At 39.1% G+C, this 14495-nt stretch overlaps 1 protein-coding gene across 1 annotated transcript in view; it reads left to right on the top strand.

The window, feature by feature from the left end:
• map2 (microtubule-associated protein 2) overlaps positions 1-14495 on the top strand; it is a 72576-nt gene that overhangs the window by 26865 nt on the left and 31216 nt on the right. Inside the window, exons 5-9 of the mRNA XM_042000944.1 lie at positions 5098-5187; positions 5753-5827; positions 8711-8926; positions 10840-11145; positions 12279-14284. Coding sequence (XP_041856878.1) covers positions 5098-5187; positions 5753-5827; positions 8711-8926; positions 10840-11145; positions 12279-14284 — 2693 coding nt within the window. The remainder of the gene's footprint in view (positions 1-5097; positions 5188-5752; positions 5828-8710; positions 8927-10839; positions 11146-12278; positions 14285-14495) is intronic.

Here is a 14495-nt window from a genome sequence, read left to right as displayed (position 1 = left end):
AGAAAACTGTTGCAGCCACTGTTTCCCTGTTATCAGACTGATGTACTTAGGGTTAAGATTAGTCATATATTCAGCTAAAACAATAGATTATAATATGTTAATGTTGCTGTGTATAATTAAACTAAAAATTGCTTATCTACATATTATACACATCTTGTTTATTTCTTTTTTTAATTTGTCAAAAATTTGTCTTGAGAAAATGTTAGTACAGTGTGTGTGTATGTGTGTGTGCTACAGTAAAACTATGTTTGTCTGCTGTGCTTCATGTCAGCTTACATTAGCATTGCTCCAAAGCAGGGCAGTGTCTGGGATAAGTGGGACAGGATGGATGTCAGAAGGCCTGATGCTGTATTTTCATGAACCCTCTCTCTCTCTGTGAAAAGCCACTGCAAGAACTGCTGGAGCACAAAATTGTCCTCTTGACTTTCCTTTGAAAGAAAGTTGAAAAGTCATTCATCCATGTAAGAAGTGGTCAAGAGTAAGAGGCAGAGAGAGAGAGAAAGAGAGCATGAGTTAATAGAAACAAAAAGTTAAGAAGTTTCAAGGGAGTTGTTGACTTGCATGAATTGTGGAATATTTGGATTATTTCGTATAGTGATGTCGTTTATCTGATACAAGTCAGGACATTGTTTGATGAATCATGGACAAGAATTTCTGCTGTTAGTCGTTTCATCTCATCAGCTTAAATCAGTATGTCAGCAGAGATGAGATTTGCCCCAATGGAGCTCTGCTATGAAGTATGAAAACCAAAGAAGATTTTCCCTTTCCGTGTTAACATCAAGGAACATCAAACAATATAATGAAACTTTTACACATGTACTGAATTTATTAAGCATTCCACGCAAATGCAGTAAAATAGAAATAAAAATGACCTGTTCTTAGTTAAAAGAATCTTGTGAGGCATGTGCAGAATGGCAAGCACCTTTATTCGATCACACAGTATCAAGTAAATCATAAAGAGCCCACAGCATGTCCCCTTTAATTTGACCATAGCTCTACAATACAAAATGCCTGCCCTTAATTTATTTTCCCCAAGATAAAAAAAGGAATTTAATTTAGATGTTCCTTTTATTTCTACCTGGTGTCATGAATAAGAAACATTTCCTGTTAGTGGCTGTAGACGCAGCATTCGACATGTGTCTCGCATCTCAATTACATATGGTCCCAAGTCAGTGGCCCACTAGTCTGTTGCTATGGCAACCGCTTGCTTTACACATTTTGGCGCCTGCTGGTGTCACACCAAACATTACTCCTGCTCTCTGTGCCCTCACAGTCCTACTGTGTGTGCCTCTGTCTGTCTGTGTGTGTGTGTGTGTTTGTGTGGCAAGCTAGATATGCTGTGTGTTGACTTGGGGCTTCCAGTCATAGTTTTCTCTGCTCGGAGAGGAAGGGCTCTCATCTTCAGCCTGCCTGTTGTACAGGTAATATATTTAAATGAGAATGGATGTGGGTGTATTGTTTTGTTGTTGGTTTTGATTATTGTTTTAGAGGAAAATGTCCTGCGCTGTCGTTCTGTATTTCGAAGGAGATATTTGTGCGAGTGCTTTATTCTGTTGTCAAAGCCAATGACATCCAAGCTCCTGTGTCATTTGACATCATCCTAAATATGCTGACACAGCCTAACCAGGCTTGTTGTTGTCACTGGCAGACAGATTTATGGATGCGACATGGTTGTATTTTCTTTTCTACTGCTTTGTGAATCTGTGTTTGGTTAAAAGGATTTAGGTTCGGGCCATTCCATTTGGCTTGTGGTTGGAAAATCATCTTGCTTGACACATATTTTTTAAACAACCAAGGCAACAACTCAAGCTCTCAGTCACTCAAACCCAAAAAGGAAAATGAAATCAGTAAACAAGTCAACGCAGCTTTTGTAACACTATCATTATCATGCGCTATCAGAGTAATTCCACATTGCATTTCATTTAAAGGGCGGAAACTAGAAGTCACTGTGCAAAGGGTGCAAGCTGTTAGTTGAATTGAGGCAGAAATGTGCTCTGGCTATGTGATGCAGAGATGTACTGGGCAAAATTGTGACTCATAAGTTAGTCAATAGAAGACAATAGAAGACCTGTAGTTGATCCTCAAAGAAAAATCCATTGCTCAGTGACTTCCGTACCTGCAATTAGTGGTGCTTTTGAAAAATTCAGGTTTTTCTTTTTCTATTTAATGACTTTCAAAAGTCAAGATCAATCATTACCAGCCCCTAATTACTACAAAATAAAGTGTTTAGTGCATTTTTCTTATCGTTTCTGGATCCCAAAGAAAACATTTTCCTTTAAAATTTGAATGATTCAGGATCTGCTCATAATAAAGAGTTTTTTTTTCACATGAAGACAGAGTGAAATGTCAAAGTTGTAGTTTCACTCAAAAAAAGTGATTGCAGCTCAAAATTTCTTCAAGTCCTTCCAGGGAGATTTTAAAGTGGCACTGCTGAACTTTTGCAGATCATCGCACCCCGACAGAGACTAATTCTTTATCCGACTTGCATCCTGTGTCTACTCTGAGCTCTCTCCAGCAAGCGAAAGCCACTCCAATTTGGTCGTATCGCTTGTTCTCTCATTTTCTTTTCCTCATTTCCCCTGAAAGTTTCCTCTTGTGTTAGTTTTTTTTCCTATTGCATGTCCAAAACAACCAGTGTATTAATATCCATTTGCTGGTGTGTGATATGGTGCCGTAAAGCAAGAAGGAGCTGTAACATGATCCTATAGGCTCGAACACAAAGTTGTGAAGTGTGGTTTCTCAGCCTCAGGATGCTGCAGAGCAGCACTGACAACACCAGGACTGTGCATTATGGCATCAAAACAAAGTTAGAGGCATATAGTTTTAAGGTTGGAAATCAGTGTAGGGTTGCTTTATTGAGCAGTTCCACAAATATGTTAGTGTTATATAAATAAAAAGTACAATTTTTTAAAATCTAGGTCAGTGTTAGATTAATTTGGAAAAAGATTTCCCCATTAATACATGCTATAACTGTCTTTTTTGTTGTCCTAAAGAAATGTGAGGGATTTTGGGGAAACAGCAACCTGAATCTGCCTTAGTGAGACAGGAAGTGTAAAAGCATATGGCTCAATATTTTTCTTTATTCTTTATTTTCTTGTACTGATGCAATAACATTGAGGACCAGTTTGTTCTGCTTTCCTTGCAAAGCTGAAACATTCTTGATAACACTCCTAATGCCATTAACTTAACTTCAGCTCTTCAGGTGTGTTATGATTCACTGGCCCTGCTAACAATGCTTCTACTGTAAATATGATGGATACAGATGAGATCCTGTTCAAATGTCTTTGAGAAGCTTGAGTTTATAATGGACAGTATGTAACCATACCTTGTGATTTCTTTACCTTGTCTTATTTAAAAACAAACAAACATCTTTAAACTTATTAAAACTGATGTAAGACTGAGAATGCATACGTTTCAGACACAGACACACACTTATCATCTTGCCCCACAATTATATCAATCTGCATTTTACCATAGGTTTAAGCTTAGGGGCTGTTTAATAAACTACTGTGTAGATTGGGCAAATTCCCTCTATTTTCTGCCTAAAAAACAAAAAATACCTGGAAACACTGGATAGGTGCTACACATTTGTTGCTCTTTGCTATTGAAAATGGAAAATGGCTGCTTTGAGTTGGTGAGTGGGCAGTGTGAAGTGCTCCCGGAAGAAGTGTGTGTATGTGTATAAATGTAGGTGTGTGTGTATGGCTGCCAGATTGTTTGAATTCATGTGTGGGTGATGTTGGATCGAGAAAGATCCAGAAACAGCAGCATTTAAAATAAATATATTGCCATCTAATCCTATAAGCACTGTTCCCATGCTTTGATTCAGATTTGCTGCATGTCAGGGAAAATTTAAATGTTATGATTGGCTGAAACGAATGCTTAGACTGTTAGACTAATTTGAAAAAAGTCCCCATCAGTAAATAAGAATATATATATATATATATTTCAGTTGATATGGCCGGGCTTTAACCTTCTAATTGTAATACATTTAATTGTTGTTGTTGTTAAAAGTACATGCATGTGTATATCCTTCAATGATGTCTGGTAGCAGAACCAGCAGAGCTACTGTAGTATCTATTGTCATTTTTTAACCAAATACCTTGTTATTGGCGCCAGTCACATCGTTCCAGAATTTTCCTCATTTTGGACATCGTCAGAATATGTGTGCCTGATTGTGTGTGTGTGTGTGGGCCTCAATTTCTCCAACATTTGTTTGAATATCAGCATTAAATTTAAAAGTGTCATGACTTTCCATTTGAATTCCCTACATACATTCAAATTGGTTACTAGATGTGCTTCACTACATATTTCCTCTTAGATATCTTGGGATATGTTTACACTAATTTCATTTTCACATATCTCTTTTATCTGCAGTTTTATTCTGATCCATACCCAAAAGTATTTGGTTACAGGAACTTTTTACTTTTTTAGTTCTTCAATTGATGTAGGCTCAACCAATTTACCCATTCTTTGTTTTAATAAGAAATCCTTTAATACACTTTTTTATATTCAAGGTTTGTATATCATGGGTGCCACTTGATTTTTCTTTCTTTTTCTTTTTTTTGTTTAAATGCTGATGTTTCACTATTGACACTGGTGATGTGAGAAGACCCTGCAGGGGGTTCTTGATCCACATCTTTACATAGATTGAGTGTATAAACACTACATGTGACTTCACAAATGATGTTTCGCTCCATATTGATTGCTCTTTTAGAAAACACTGTTTATAGATAAAAATTTTGATTAACATAAAGAATGATCTCAGGCCTACAATGTTACTGATCAAAGACAATATAATTAAAAATCCTAACAATACCATTATGCTGATTGTAATATCCCAGTGACAGCATGTGTGCAGTTCTAGGCTTTTGAATCCAACATTTTTTACTCTGTTTAAGAAATGACACATTTAATCTTCTGTCTGCTCTTCTTATGAGGATGGTGAGTTTCCATAGTAACACTTTCGCCTTTAGTAGCATTACATGTATTGCAACAGTTTTGGAAATAATTTCAGCCTGCTTTTCATGCAAGGTTTTGAGTGACGCAGAGTAGCATTTTTGTTTACCCTGTGTGCTTGTGTATGTCTATTTCTAGAGCAAGTGTCTGCGCGGATTGTGCAGGAAGTGACGGCAGAGGCAGTGGCAGTCCTGAAAGGAGAGCAGGAGACTCAACGGCTGCCGTCAGGTGAGATGCACATCAAAACAAGGGCTGCCAAGTATTAGCTGTGGAAAATAATCTTCTGTCCAATTGTCACATGGGGACCGGAGGTTGTCCAGCACAGCTGGCACAAGGATCAGGGCACACCTTGGGCAGGGTTCCAAAGGCAACTCACACCCAGCATCCACTCATTCTGCTATCCAAAAATTACATGCCTGAAGACTAGAGGTTAGCCACACAACATGGCTTTGTTGAATCACATATAAAAACAGTGTATTTACAGAATTATACAATCAATCCTGGTAAACACTGAGTCCAGCACAGCAGAGACTTCCCTGAGACAATAATCGTCCTCATTCTTATTGACTGAAAACAAATAACCTGATGCTGGGGTTCAAGTGGAATGGATAGTAACCAGAGACACAGCTTGATGTCCAGCTAAGCCACGCAGCAGCATTGCTGAGCATTGCTCACATGAAAAGACTATTTAATTAACCTTTAACCTTTGTCGATTTGTGTAGTTTTACTGTTTACTTTTATGTGACTTCTATAACTATATTGAAGTCTGCTCTTTCTTCTGTGCTCCATTTAGTTGAAGATACCACCAACTTGCCTCCCTCCCCTCCCCCTTCACCTGCAGCTGAGCACTTTGGTCCTCTGGAACAAGGTAGGCCAAGAATAAAAAACAGCATGTGTATTAAGTAAGAGTACAGGTTTTTTCTTTCCCCTCACCTCTGGAGTTTTTTGATGGTTAACACAGAGGTGTGCTCGTGTGTTTAAGCACTGGGAGTACCCAACGTGTCAAGACATGCCCTGCCTCCAGGGGACAAACGACACATTGATACCTATTCAGCAAACCTAAAAAGGGCTGCGAAAAGCAGGAACATGTTCTCCTTTCTCCTGTCATCCATTTCCTCTGAGATCCTGATTTCTCCTCTTCATCATACACCTGGAACTGATACATTCAGTCTCTTTATCGTCATCACCATTTCTCCAGAATGAAGAAGCACTCTCATGCATGACCACGTTGTGCTCTTTTTATCATCCTCTTCATCCACTCCTCTTTCTAACCTTCTCACCTTGTTGTCTACCCACACACTAATATGATGGCTGATTTGGGTAATCCTTCAACTTCTTGTTGGTTGTTCTTAAGTTTTTTTTTTAAGTTCAACATGTCTACAATCACAGTGTTGCATTTTCTGGTCATTGTTGGTTGACTGCCTTTTTATTCTTTTATTTTTTGTATGTGTTTGACTGTGGCTAAAGGTCAGAGGTTCAGCTCCATAAATATTATGAAACCAAAGCTAAATCCAAAGACTGGAATTCTTTAAAAACAAGAAAAATAGGAAATAGAAAAGCAAAACAAAACAAAACACAGAATTGAAGACATTTAACATGTGATTGTTGTTTATGGATTTAAGTTAAACTTAGATTATTAGAATATTATGAAAGTCATTAGATGCTTGTTGTTTTTTTTTTTTAAACCAATGGCATAACTGGCTCTTTAATCTCTAATTTTACCAAATGATTAAAACCCCAAAACAAGATTTAGTTTGCATCTTGGACAGCCAGGTCAATATGTTGTCAGTTCTTCACAATTCAGTAGAAAAGTTCAATTGTTTGGAAAGTTGTGTATTTTTGGGTTCATACAAACTATAGATTGTTTCCAGATTTATGTGAATAGCAAGGTTTGGCCATGTAGTAGCTGGAAACATACATTCCTTTAAACATTTTTTTTTTCTTTTATCTGATACAATATCTTCACTTTGTTGGTCTCAGATGAAGGCTGGTCCCCGAAGCTTTGTTACCTTTGAGTTGCTTGTCATTGTCCTCTTGTTGTCCTGTGTGTGTTATGTCTCTCTTGTTCCAAAGTCTTTTTCTTACATTCCTTTCTCTGTATACTACTTTGTTTTTGTTGCTGTTGTAATTGTTTTGTTTTATTATTTTCTTTTTCCTCTCAAGCTTTATGTCCCTTTTCTTTGCAAAAGAAGTGTCCATCTTAAAAAGTCACACAAGGATTTTTTTCTCCCCCAACATTAAGAAAGATCCACAGTTGGACCCATTTAGACCTGATTTACAGTGGCCCTCCATTTAATCAAATGTATTTAGTTTCTTACTGAAAAATTAAGCAAAATACAAAAACAACATCTTTGTAAAACATTAAAGATAATGTGCGCCTGTACATACAAATTTCTACTTGTATTTTTTATAGTGCGTTCATATGTTTACAAATACTAAATCAGGGGTGTTCAACCTGCGGCTCCGGAGCAGCAAGTGGCTCTCTGGACCTTCCACAATGGCTCTTAATACAGGCTAAAAATGCTAAATAACTAACTACTGTTTTTAAATATAGATATAAAAACAAACGAGGTTTTAGCTATTTTTCAGTTTTACCAAATGTACTGGTAATATTTGTTTTACTATTTTTCTTGCCATTAGTTTGGAAACTATGGACTTTTTTATTTATTTACTTAATTTTTTATATAATTTTTCACAAATATCGACATCCCATAGAAGAAAGTCTGTGTGCTGCAAAAGTTTCATGTTTTTCTTTATTTTTTAAAACCTAAAAACAGAAATAAAAATGTGGTTCTTCAAAAATGACAAATTTCCTATAGTAGATATTTATCAAAAATTATAAGCTGTCTTTTTCAAAACATAAATGAGTTTTATTTAGCTGGGCTGATAGAAAAATGACTCTTTGGATTGGAAAGGTCGCAGACTCCTGCACTAAACAAATAAACAGTAGTTTTCTCTTTAAACGGCAACAGTTAAAATATTTCTCTATATATATAAAATCAAATATTTATAACAAAGAAGGATGAAAAACAGACAGAAAGCTGGATTACATTCTTACAGATTCTAGACTGTGAGTAGAGATAAATATTTACAATATGCACAATAACTTCCATCCATGAACCTGTAGTGCAGTTAAGACAACAAACAATTAAAAGACCAGTTGCAGAAAGTCTGAAAAAATATGTAAACACAAATTTTGGCTCCCCCTGTCCACCCAGCGGCATGAACCTGGACAAACGACTCCTCTACTGAAATCACACATCTCACAGATTCCAAAACTGTAAGCTTCATCTCGTTATGACCAAGATTTACTGAAGCAGAGGCAAAAGAAGGCCCAATTTATGCTTTACGTTTTTAAAACATGGTCATAAAATGTCTTACCTTTGCTGCTAAAGCGATAAGAGGCACTAGACCGCAAACCTCTGCATGTGGTTTTTCTTTGTTCAGAACCAGTAAGCATGAACTTTAAAAACACACGTGTGTGTGTGTGTGTGTTTTACATTTTCAGTTAAAAGAGATAAAATAAAGAAGAAACAAATGCTGGAAAACATCACACTAGCTAACCCTCGTGGCAAAGCAAATCTAGATCAATTAGTATGAAAATTCCCCTTTAAGATGGTTGTTCTTTTGCCTGTTTTCCATTTTTTATTGTTTTCTGTTTTCTCATCTCCTTCCCTTTCACTGTCTCTCTTTTAGTCTGTGTGTCCAGATTTCCCTGCAGTTCTTCTCCTTGTGTCTGTCTTGTTTGTAGATGTAGGGGATGAGGAGGAGGCGGGCCCTCTCCGCCGCTTCCAAAATTCTCGGGAGAGGTGCAAGTTCCTCGCCCCCTCCATCTCAGTTTCCGTGCCCGAGGACGACCCCTACCACTCCGACGAGGAGTACTATGAGCACCCATTGTTCAGCCCTGAGTGGACGCACTCGGGCGCTCGCCCCACAGGGCACGCCGTGGCCTTTAGACAGATTGAAGGTGAACCACGCATGGTTCCTCTTTGCCATTTCTCCCCACATCTCCTCGCTCTTTCTTTCCTCTCCTTCTGTGATTTGACTTCCTCCCTTGACTCCCATTCCTCCTTCCTTTTGTCCCTCCGTCTCTCCGTCGTCTTTTTGTCTGTCTTTGTGTGAGGTTTGTGTGTCCTTGTGATGTATGGCCACTCAAAATCTGACATGTTTATTTAACAACCATACTTCTTATTTTCAGTCATTTTTACCAAAAGCCATTGCTACCTGTAGTTGCCATGCCGTTGACTCCAGAACATAGCAGTGATGTCTCTGAAATTTGACAATGTTTTTTTTTTTTCTATTGTGAGTCACTTAGCAGATGTCCACATCAGTGAGACCACATGACCCACAAGGAAGACTTTTGGGACATGGCTAAAGATCCATTACTTTCATAAAGGTCTCCGAGACGTTGTGCATGACCTTCATGCACAATAAAATCTCCCAGACTTGTGTTTTTGTAAATTCCTCAACATTATTCCTCATTTCTTTAACCATGGTGTACTGTGTCAGTTCCTCTTCACACATCTAGTAGCTACTCTAACACTCACAGTGGCAACAAGGAAGACTTTCAGCTCCAATGCACACACAACCAGCAATGGCTCATTAAAAAATACAGAAATAAAACTTAATTTTTCTTTTATTTTATTTGCAATTTCAGTGTGCCCTTTTATATCTGTTAAGAAAATCTAACTCATAGCTGAACGTTTCAGTGCATATAATAATTGGAGAAACTTTTTGCTGTAAAGTTTTAAAACAATTTTTTTTTAGGTCTTTTTGACCTCAAGATATGAAATAATAACCCAAAATGTATTGCCTGCAAAGCTTCAGAAGTATAAAATTGTGTAATTTGGTACAGTACTGTAGTAAAATTACTAGTTTTTTTGCTGCTGTTGAACACTTCTGTGTTGTGATAGCAAATATAAATGCAACTAACAACTATTCCTCATATGTAACTAAAAAAGTACTTACAGAAACTCTTTTTCCACATATATATTTTTTTATCTTTTTGTCACCAAGATTCTTTCTTTAATGACAGAACGGTGTCAAATTTCATATGAAGTTCTCACCATTGGCATATTATTATAGCGTTTTATTTTACTGGTTCATAATTTCTAATAATTGTTTATATACAGTATGTATTTTATCAAACATTAATTGAGCCAGCAGCATGTGCTGTTAAACTTTAAAATGATAGATAAAAAATATTAGTCCTGTTCCAGCTGATATGACTATATGACACAAGTTTCTCTTATTCACACTCTATATTAGCTTGTTCCAGTTCTTTGTGAAGCAATGGGATGACTATGCTAAGAGGAAACAATCCAAGTTTGAATGTTAACAAACCCTTTTTCTAATAATTAGATTCAAAGACTCTATAAAGTAGCCAAACCCAGCTGGACCTACACTGTTAAAAATCCCACCCTGAAAGTATTCTTTTATTTACTATACTGCATTGCACTTCTATACTATATATTTTTCTTTTTGGAACAAAATTAATTCTAGTGCTCTGAGCAAAAGTAAACCAGAAAAAAATGGTTTCATATTTTACAAATGAACATTTGAACAAATATTTATCATAAAGACAAATTTAGACATCTAAAAACATGCTAATCTTATACATTTCTTGAATAGGCCTTTACACAGTAGTTTGATTACATATAAAATAAACATCCACAGTAGAAATTTCTGACTAAAAACATCTTATGGAAGAAAAACCACTGACACAACAGTCTATACTACAAATGTATAAAGAGAAAATTACTTAACATCATGTTTTCATAGAGCTGAAAGTGTCCCCTCATAAGTTGTGTTCTCGCATAACCCAAGTCTGTGTTGCCTGTAGTCTTAATGTGTCCCCCCTTTCACCCCGCTTTTGAGAAGAAGAGACCATGGAGGCTCTTACAGCTGAATACGAGGAGGAAGTGGAAGAGGAGGAGGAGGAGCAGGAGGAGAGTACAGAGGCAGCAGAATCCGAGGCAGCTCTTGATGAGCAGCAGTGGAGTGGGGAAGAGCCCGAGCTGGACAGCCCCCAAGTTGAGTCCTTAGATCAGGCAGGGGCCATAGACGAGGCCCAGGATGTAGACCTGGAGCCTGCCGAGGCAGCTAGTGCTGCTGCAGAAAGCTCTATGGACAGAGAGGAGGAGGAAGAGGAGGAGGAAGCAGAGGGTGAGGAAAGCCCTGAGACAGGTGCGTCCTGCCCTCTGCTCTCCCTGCCTGCATGTTACTGCATTGTCTACTGTATTAGAACGCAAGATGTCTTAAAAGGAGGCGAATAATATAAGCTTTATAATTCAAGTGGAATGGCAAGTAATCCCCCCCCCCCCGCGCTCTGCTGCGGCTGCAAGGCAACACAGGCTTGTTGGTGAAAAGAGCCACATTGTTGAACTTATTCTGGTGTGATTGTGTGTTGTTTTTGCTTTTATTTTCCTTTACCTGCTGTGGTTTTCGGGGCCGGCCGTTTCATGTTGGAATGACAACGTTGCTATTTATCATTTATTTATACGTTTTTTTTTACCAGCTTATAAGCTTACAGGTTTCTCATCATGTTTCCACAAGATGGCTTGGTGTTGGTTTGCTAGTGCTATGCATTTTATGTTACCATCAATCATAGTTGTTTTACATCCATTTTTCATAGTATTGTCATGATTAAGAATATGCAGTCCCATGTTGACCCGTGTTCAGTGTGGTAAAGCTGTCGGTAGATTCATATATCTATCAAAATGTGACTTTTCCAGAAAATTGATCATTTTTCTGTGTTTTTGTTCATTTTTGTCTGTTCGTTTTCTTTTGCTGGTGACAATATATAGCATTTATCTGTCATTCACAAACAAGATGCTCATTATTTTTGAATGACATAATGACAGGGAAGACTTAAATGTCCCATAATATCTAATTAAAACTATTTAGATTTATATATATTCTGCCTGGACAAATTCTAGGAACAATGCATGATGTTTATAAAGAATGACAGAAATGCTATTTCCTTTGTAATTAATGTTAAATGCATGTATATTCCTCCCATCTGTTGTAGCTTGTTTCACAAAAATCAGTATCTCACTTGCCTCATGCTGGCTCCGTCACACTCCATTCCACATTTCCCTCCATCTGTGACTTGGTGGACCCCATAATCTCGCCGTACTTCTTCAGTGATGGCCGTGTTATTGTGCTGTAAGTTTCAGAGGAGCTTTGCCCGTTTCTGTGATAGCTTTCAAAGTCCCTGGCTTAGAAAATATCTCATATACAGCATGCTAAAGTAATACTTTTTCACGATGAAAAAAAAACAAAACAAAAAAACAGCCAACTTACAGATATCTTTTCAGCTTTGAAGATGGACTCGGACAAGCAGGACAGTGGGTCCATGAGCCCTGACAGTATTGGGTCGGAGAAACGCCCAGATGAATTTTTTGAGCCACAGATCCAAGGGTTCTTTGCTGGTGAAAGAGTCGTACCTGAGAGCCCCACCATGGATATGCCATCCTTTGTACCTCCAGATGTTCAAAGCCAAGCCAAAGAATCAACCAGATCTCTAACACTTCAGCCCACATATGGTGAGCCAATCACAGTGTCTGAAAAACAGCCATCAGTGGAGGTGGTGGAGTTCAGCAGCATCGGTGCTCCTTCTGATTTCTCCCCACTGGGAGTCAAAGTTCAAGGAGGAGATGCACCAAGAGATGCCAGAGACAGATCTGGCATGTCGGCATATTTCGAAACTTCAGCCATGGAGGTTGATGAAGGTCCCCTCTGTAAGGGAGAGGGTTATTACGAACTCAGTCGATCTGGTGAAAAGAACGTTACAGGTGATACCAGGTCTCAGGAAATTAGCTACAGCACATTAGCTGAGGCAAATGATAAGCCTGAAATGAAGACAAGTACAGCAGGAGACACTGGCACATTTACAGTTCCTGAAAAGAGTAATGACTGCAGGCTTTCTCCTGGTAAACTCGCCTTAGACCAGAGGAGTTACTCACTTAACATCACCATTGGATCAATGGATCAGAGTGGCCAAGGCAGACCTAGGAACTTTTCCCCACTGGCCACAGACATCATGTCATACACTAGTGGAAGTCTAGATGAGTCAGCTGACTACCTTCCAGTTTCTACACCTGCAGTAGATAAGCCTCCATCATTCCCTCCCCTCATCCTGGAAACGGCTGCTTCTGTCACTTCAGATTCCTCATCTCCTCCAAGGACTGCCGAAGCAACTTCAAAAACCAGCCCCCAACCAGAGTCTCCAGAATCACCTCAGCCCCCTAAAAGTAACTACAAAAATGGCACAGTGATGGCACAAGACTTGCCTGAGATGTTAGACCTTGCTGGGACCCGCTCTAGACTGGCTTCAGATAACACTGACCCCGAGATCATCCGGAGACAATCAATTCAAGCAGATGCTCCTGCTTCCACCGATGACCCCATGGCCAGCTTAGCTTCAGGGGAGCAGAGTCCTGGATCTAGAAAGAGTGACAGTCAACTGGAAGAGATGGGCTATTGTGTATTCAGCGAATATTCCGGGCCCATGCCATCTCCTGCAGATGTGTTCAGCCCCACGGACACCTCTGCACAAGTATTCACCCCCTCTGTCTTGGAGGAGAAAGTGGCTGAACAGGCAAGGAAATTAGCAGTTAGAGATATGTCTGAGGATGACAAGAACCAGACATCAGGAGCTGCTGATGAAGATGAGAGGACAGACCAGAAGCAAGTGGAGAAAGAAGATTCTGTTGAAGAAACAAGCAAAGATGTTAAAAATGATCAACCGTCAAAATCTGTAAGCGAGGCCCCAGTCGCTCAACCAATCGACACTTTTGTGACGCCGACTGTTACCGTTACTCTAGAAGAATGTGAAAGGTCAGCGAGCGAGACTGAACGTCAAGGCAGCTGTGAAGGCTCGGCATCTGAAACCGAGATCGCAGACTATGAGAGGCAGATCCGCAAACTTGAAATGGAGGACAGGCCTCTGAGTTTGGAGGAGGAGCGAGAACTGCAGGAGCTTCGGGAGAAGGTGAAACTGGTACACCAGGAAGCCTACGAGGAGGTGGATGCTGAGGATGTGTACCAGCTGACTGGCATGGCCAAGGACCGGATTGCCAGACCTGTCAAAACCTCACCTACTTCATCCGTGGAGAGCAACATTGATGATGACAAGCTGCTCTCCCCAGTACTCTCACCCTCCAAACTTAAACAAAGAGAACTGTATGGTTCTCCCAAGAGAACACCTTCACCTGTATTAGGAATAAATAGAGATGAGAGGGACGAGGCAGAAAGAAAAATGAAAGAAGAACAGGAGAGAGAAGCAGCTGAGAGGAAAAAACAGGAAGAAGAGAGAAAAATCAGGGAAGAAGCAGAAAAGAAAGAAAAGGAAATTAAAGAGAGAGAGGAGCAGGAAAGAAAAGAGAAAGAAGAGGCAGAGAGAATATCAAGGGAAGAGAAAGAAAGGAAGGACAAAGAGCAGGAAATGAAAGAAAGATTGGAGAAAGAGAAGGCAGAAAGGGAGCTAAAAGAAAAAGAGGAGAAAGAGAAAAAGGAGCAAGCTGAAAGGGAGC

The sequence above is a fragment of the Melanotaenia boesemani genome, chromosome 12 (genome assembly GCF_017639745.1).
Source record: "Melanotaenia boesemani isolate fMelBoe1 chromosome 12, fMelBoe1.pri, whole genome shotgun sequence".
In the NCBI taxonomy this organism is placed as follows: domain Eukaryota; kingdom Metazoa; phylum Chordata; class Actinopteri; order Atheriniformes; family Melanotaeniidae; genus Melanotaenia; species Melanotaenia boesemani.
This window is presented reverse-complemented; position numbering and strand designations above follow the sequence as displayed.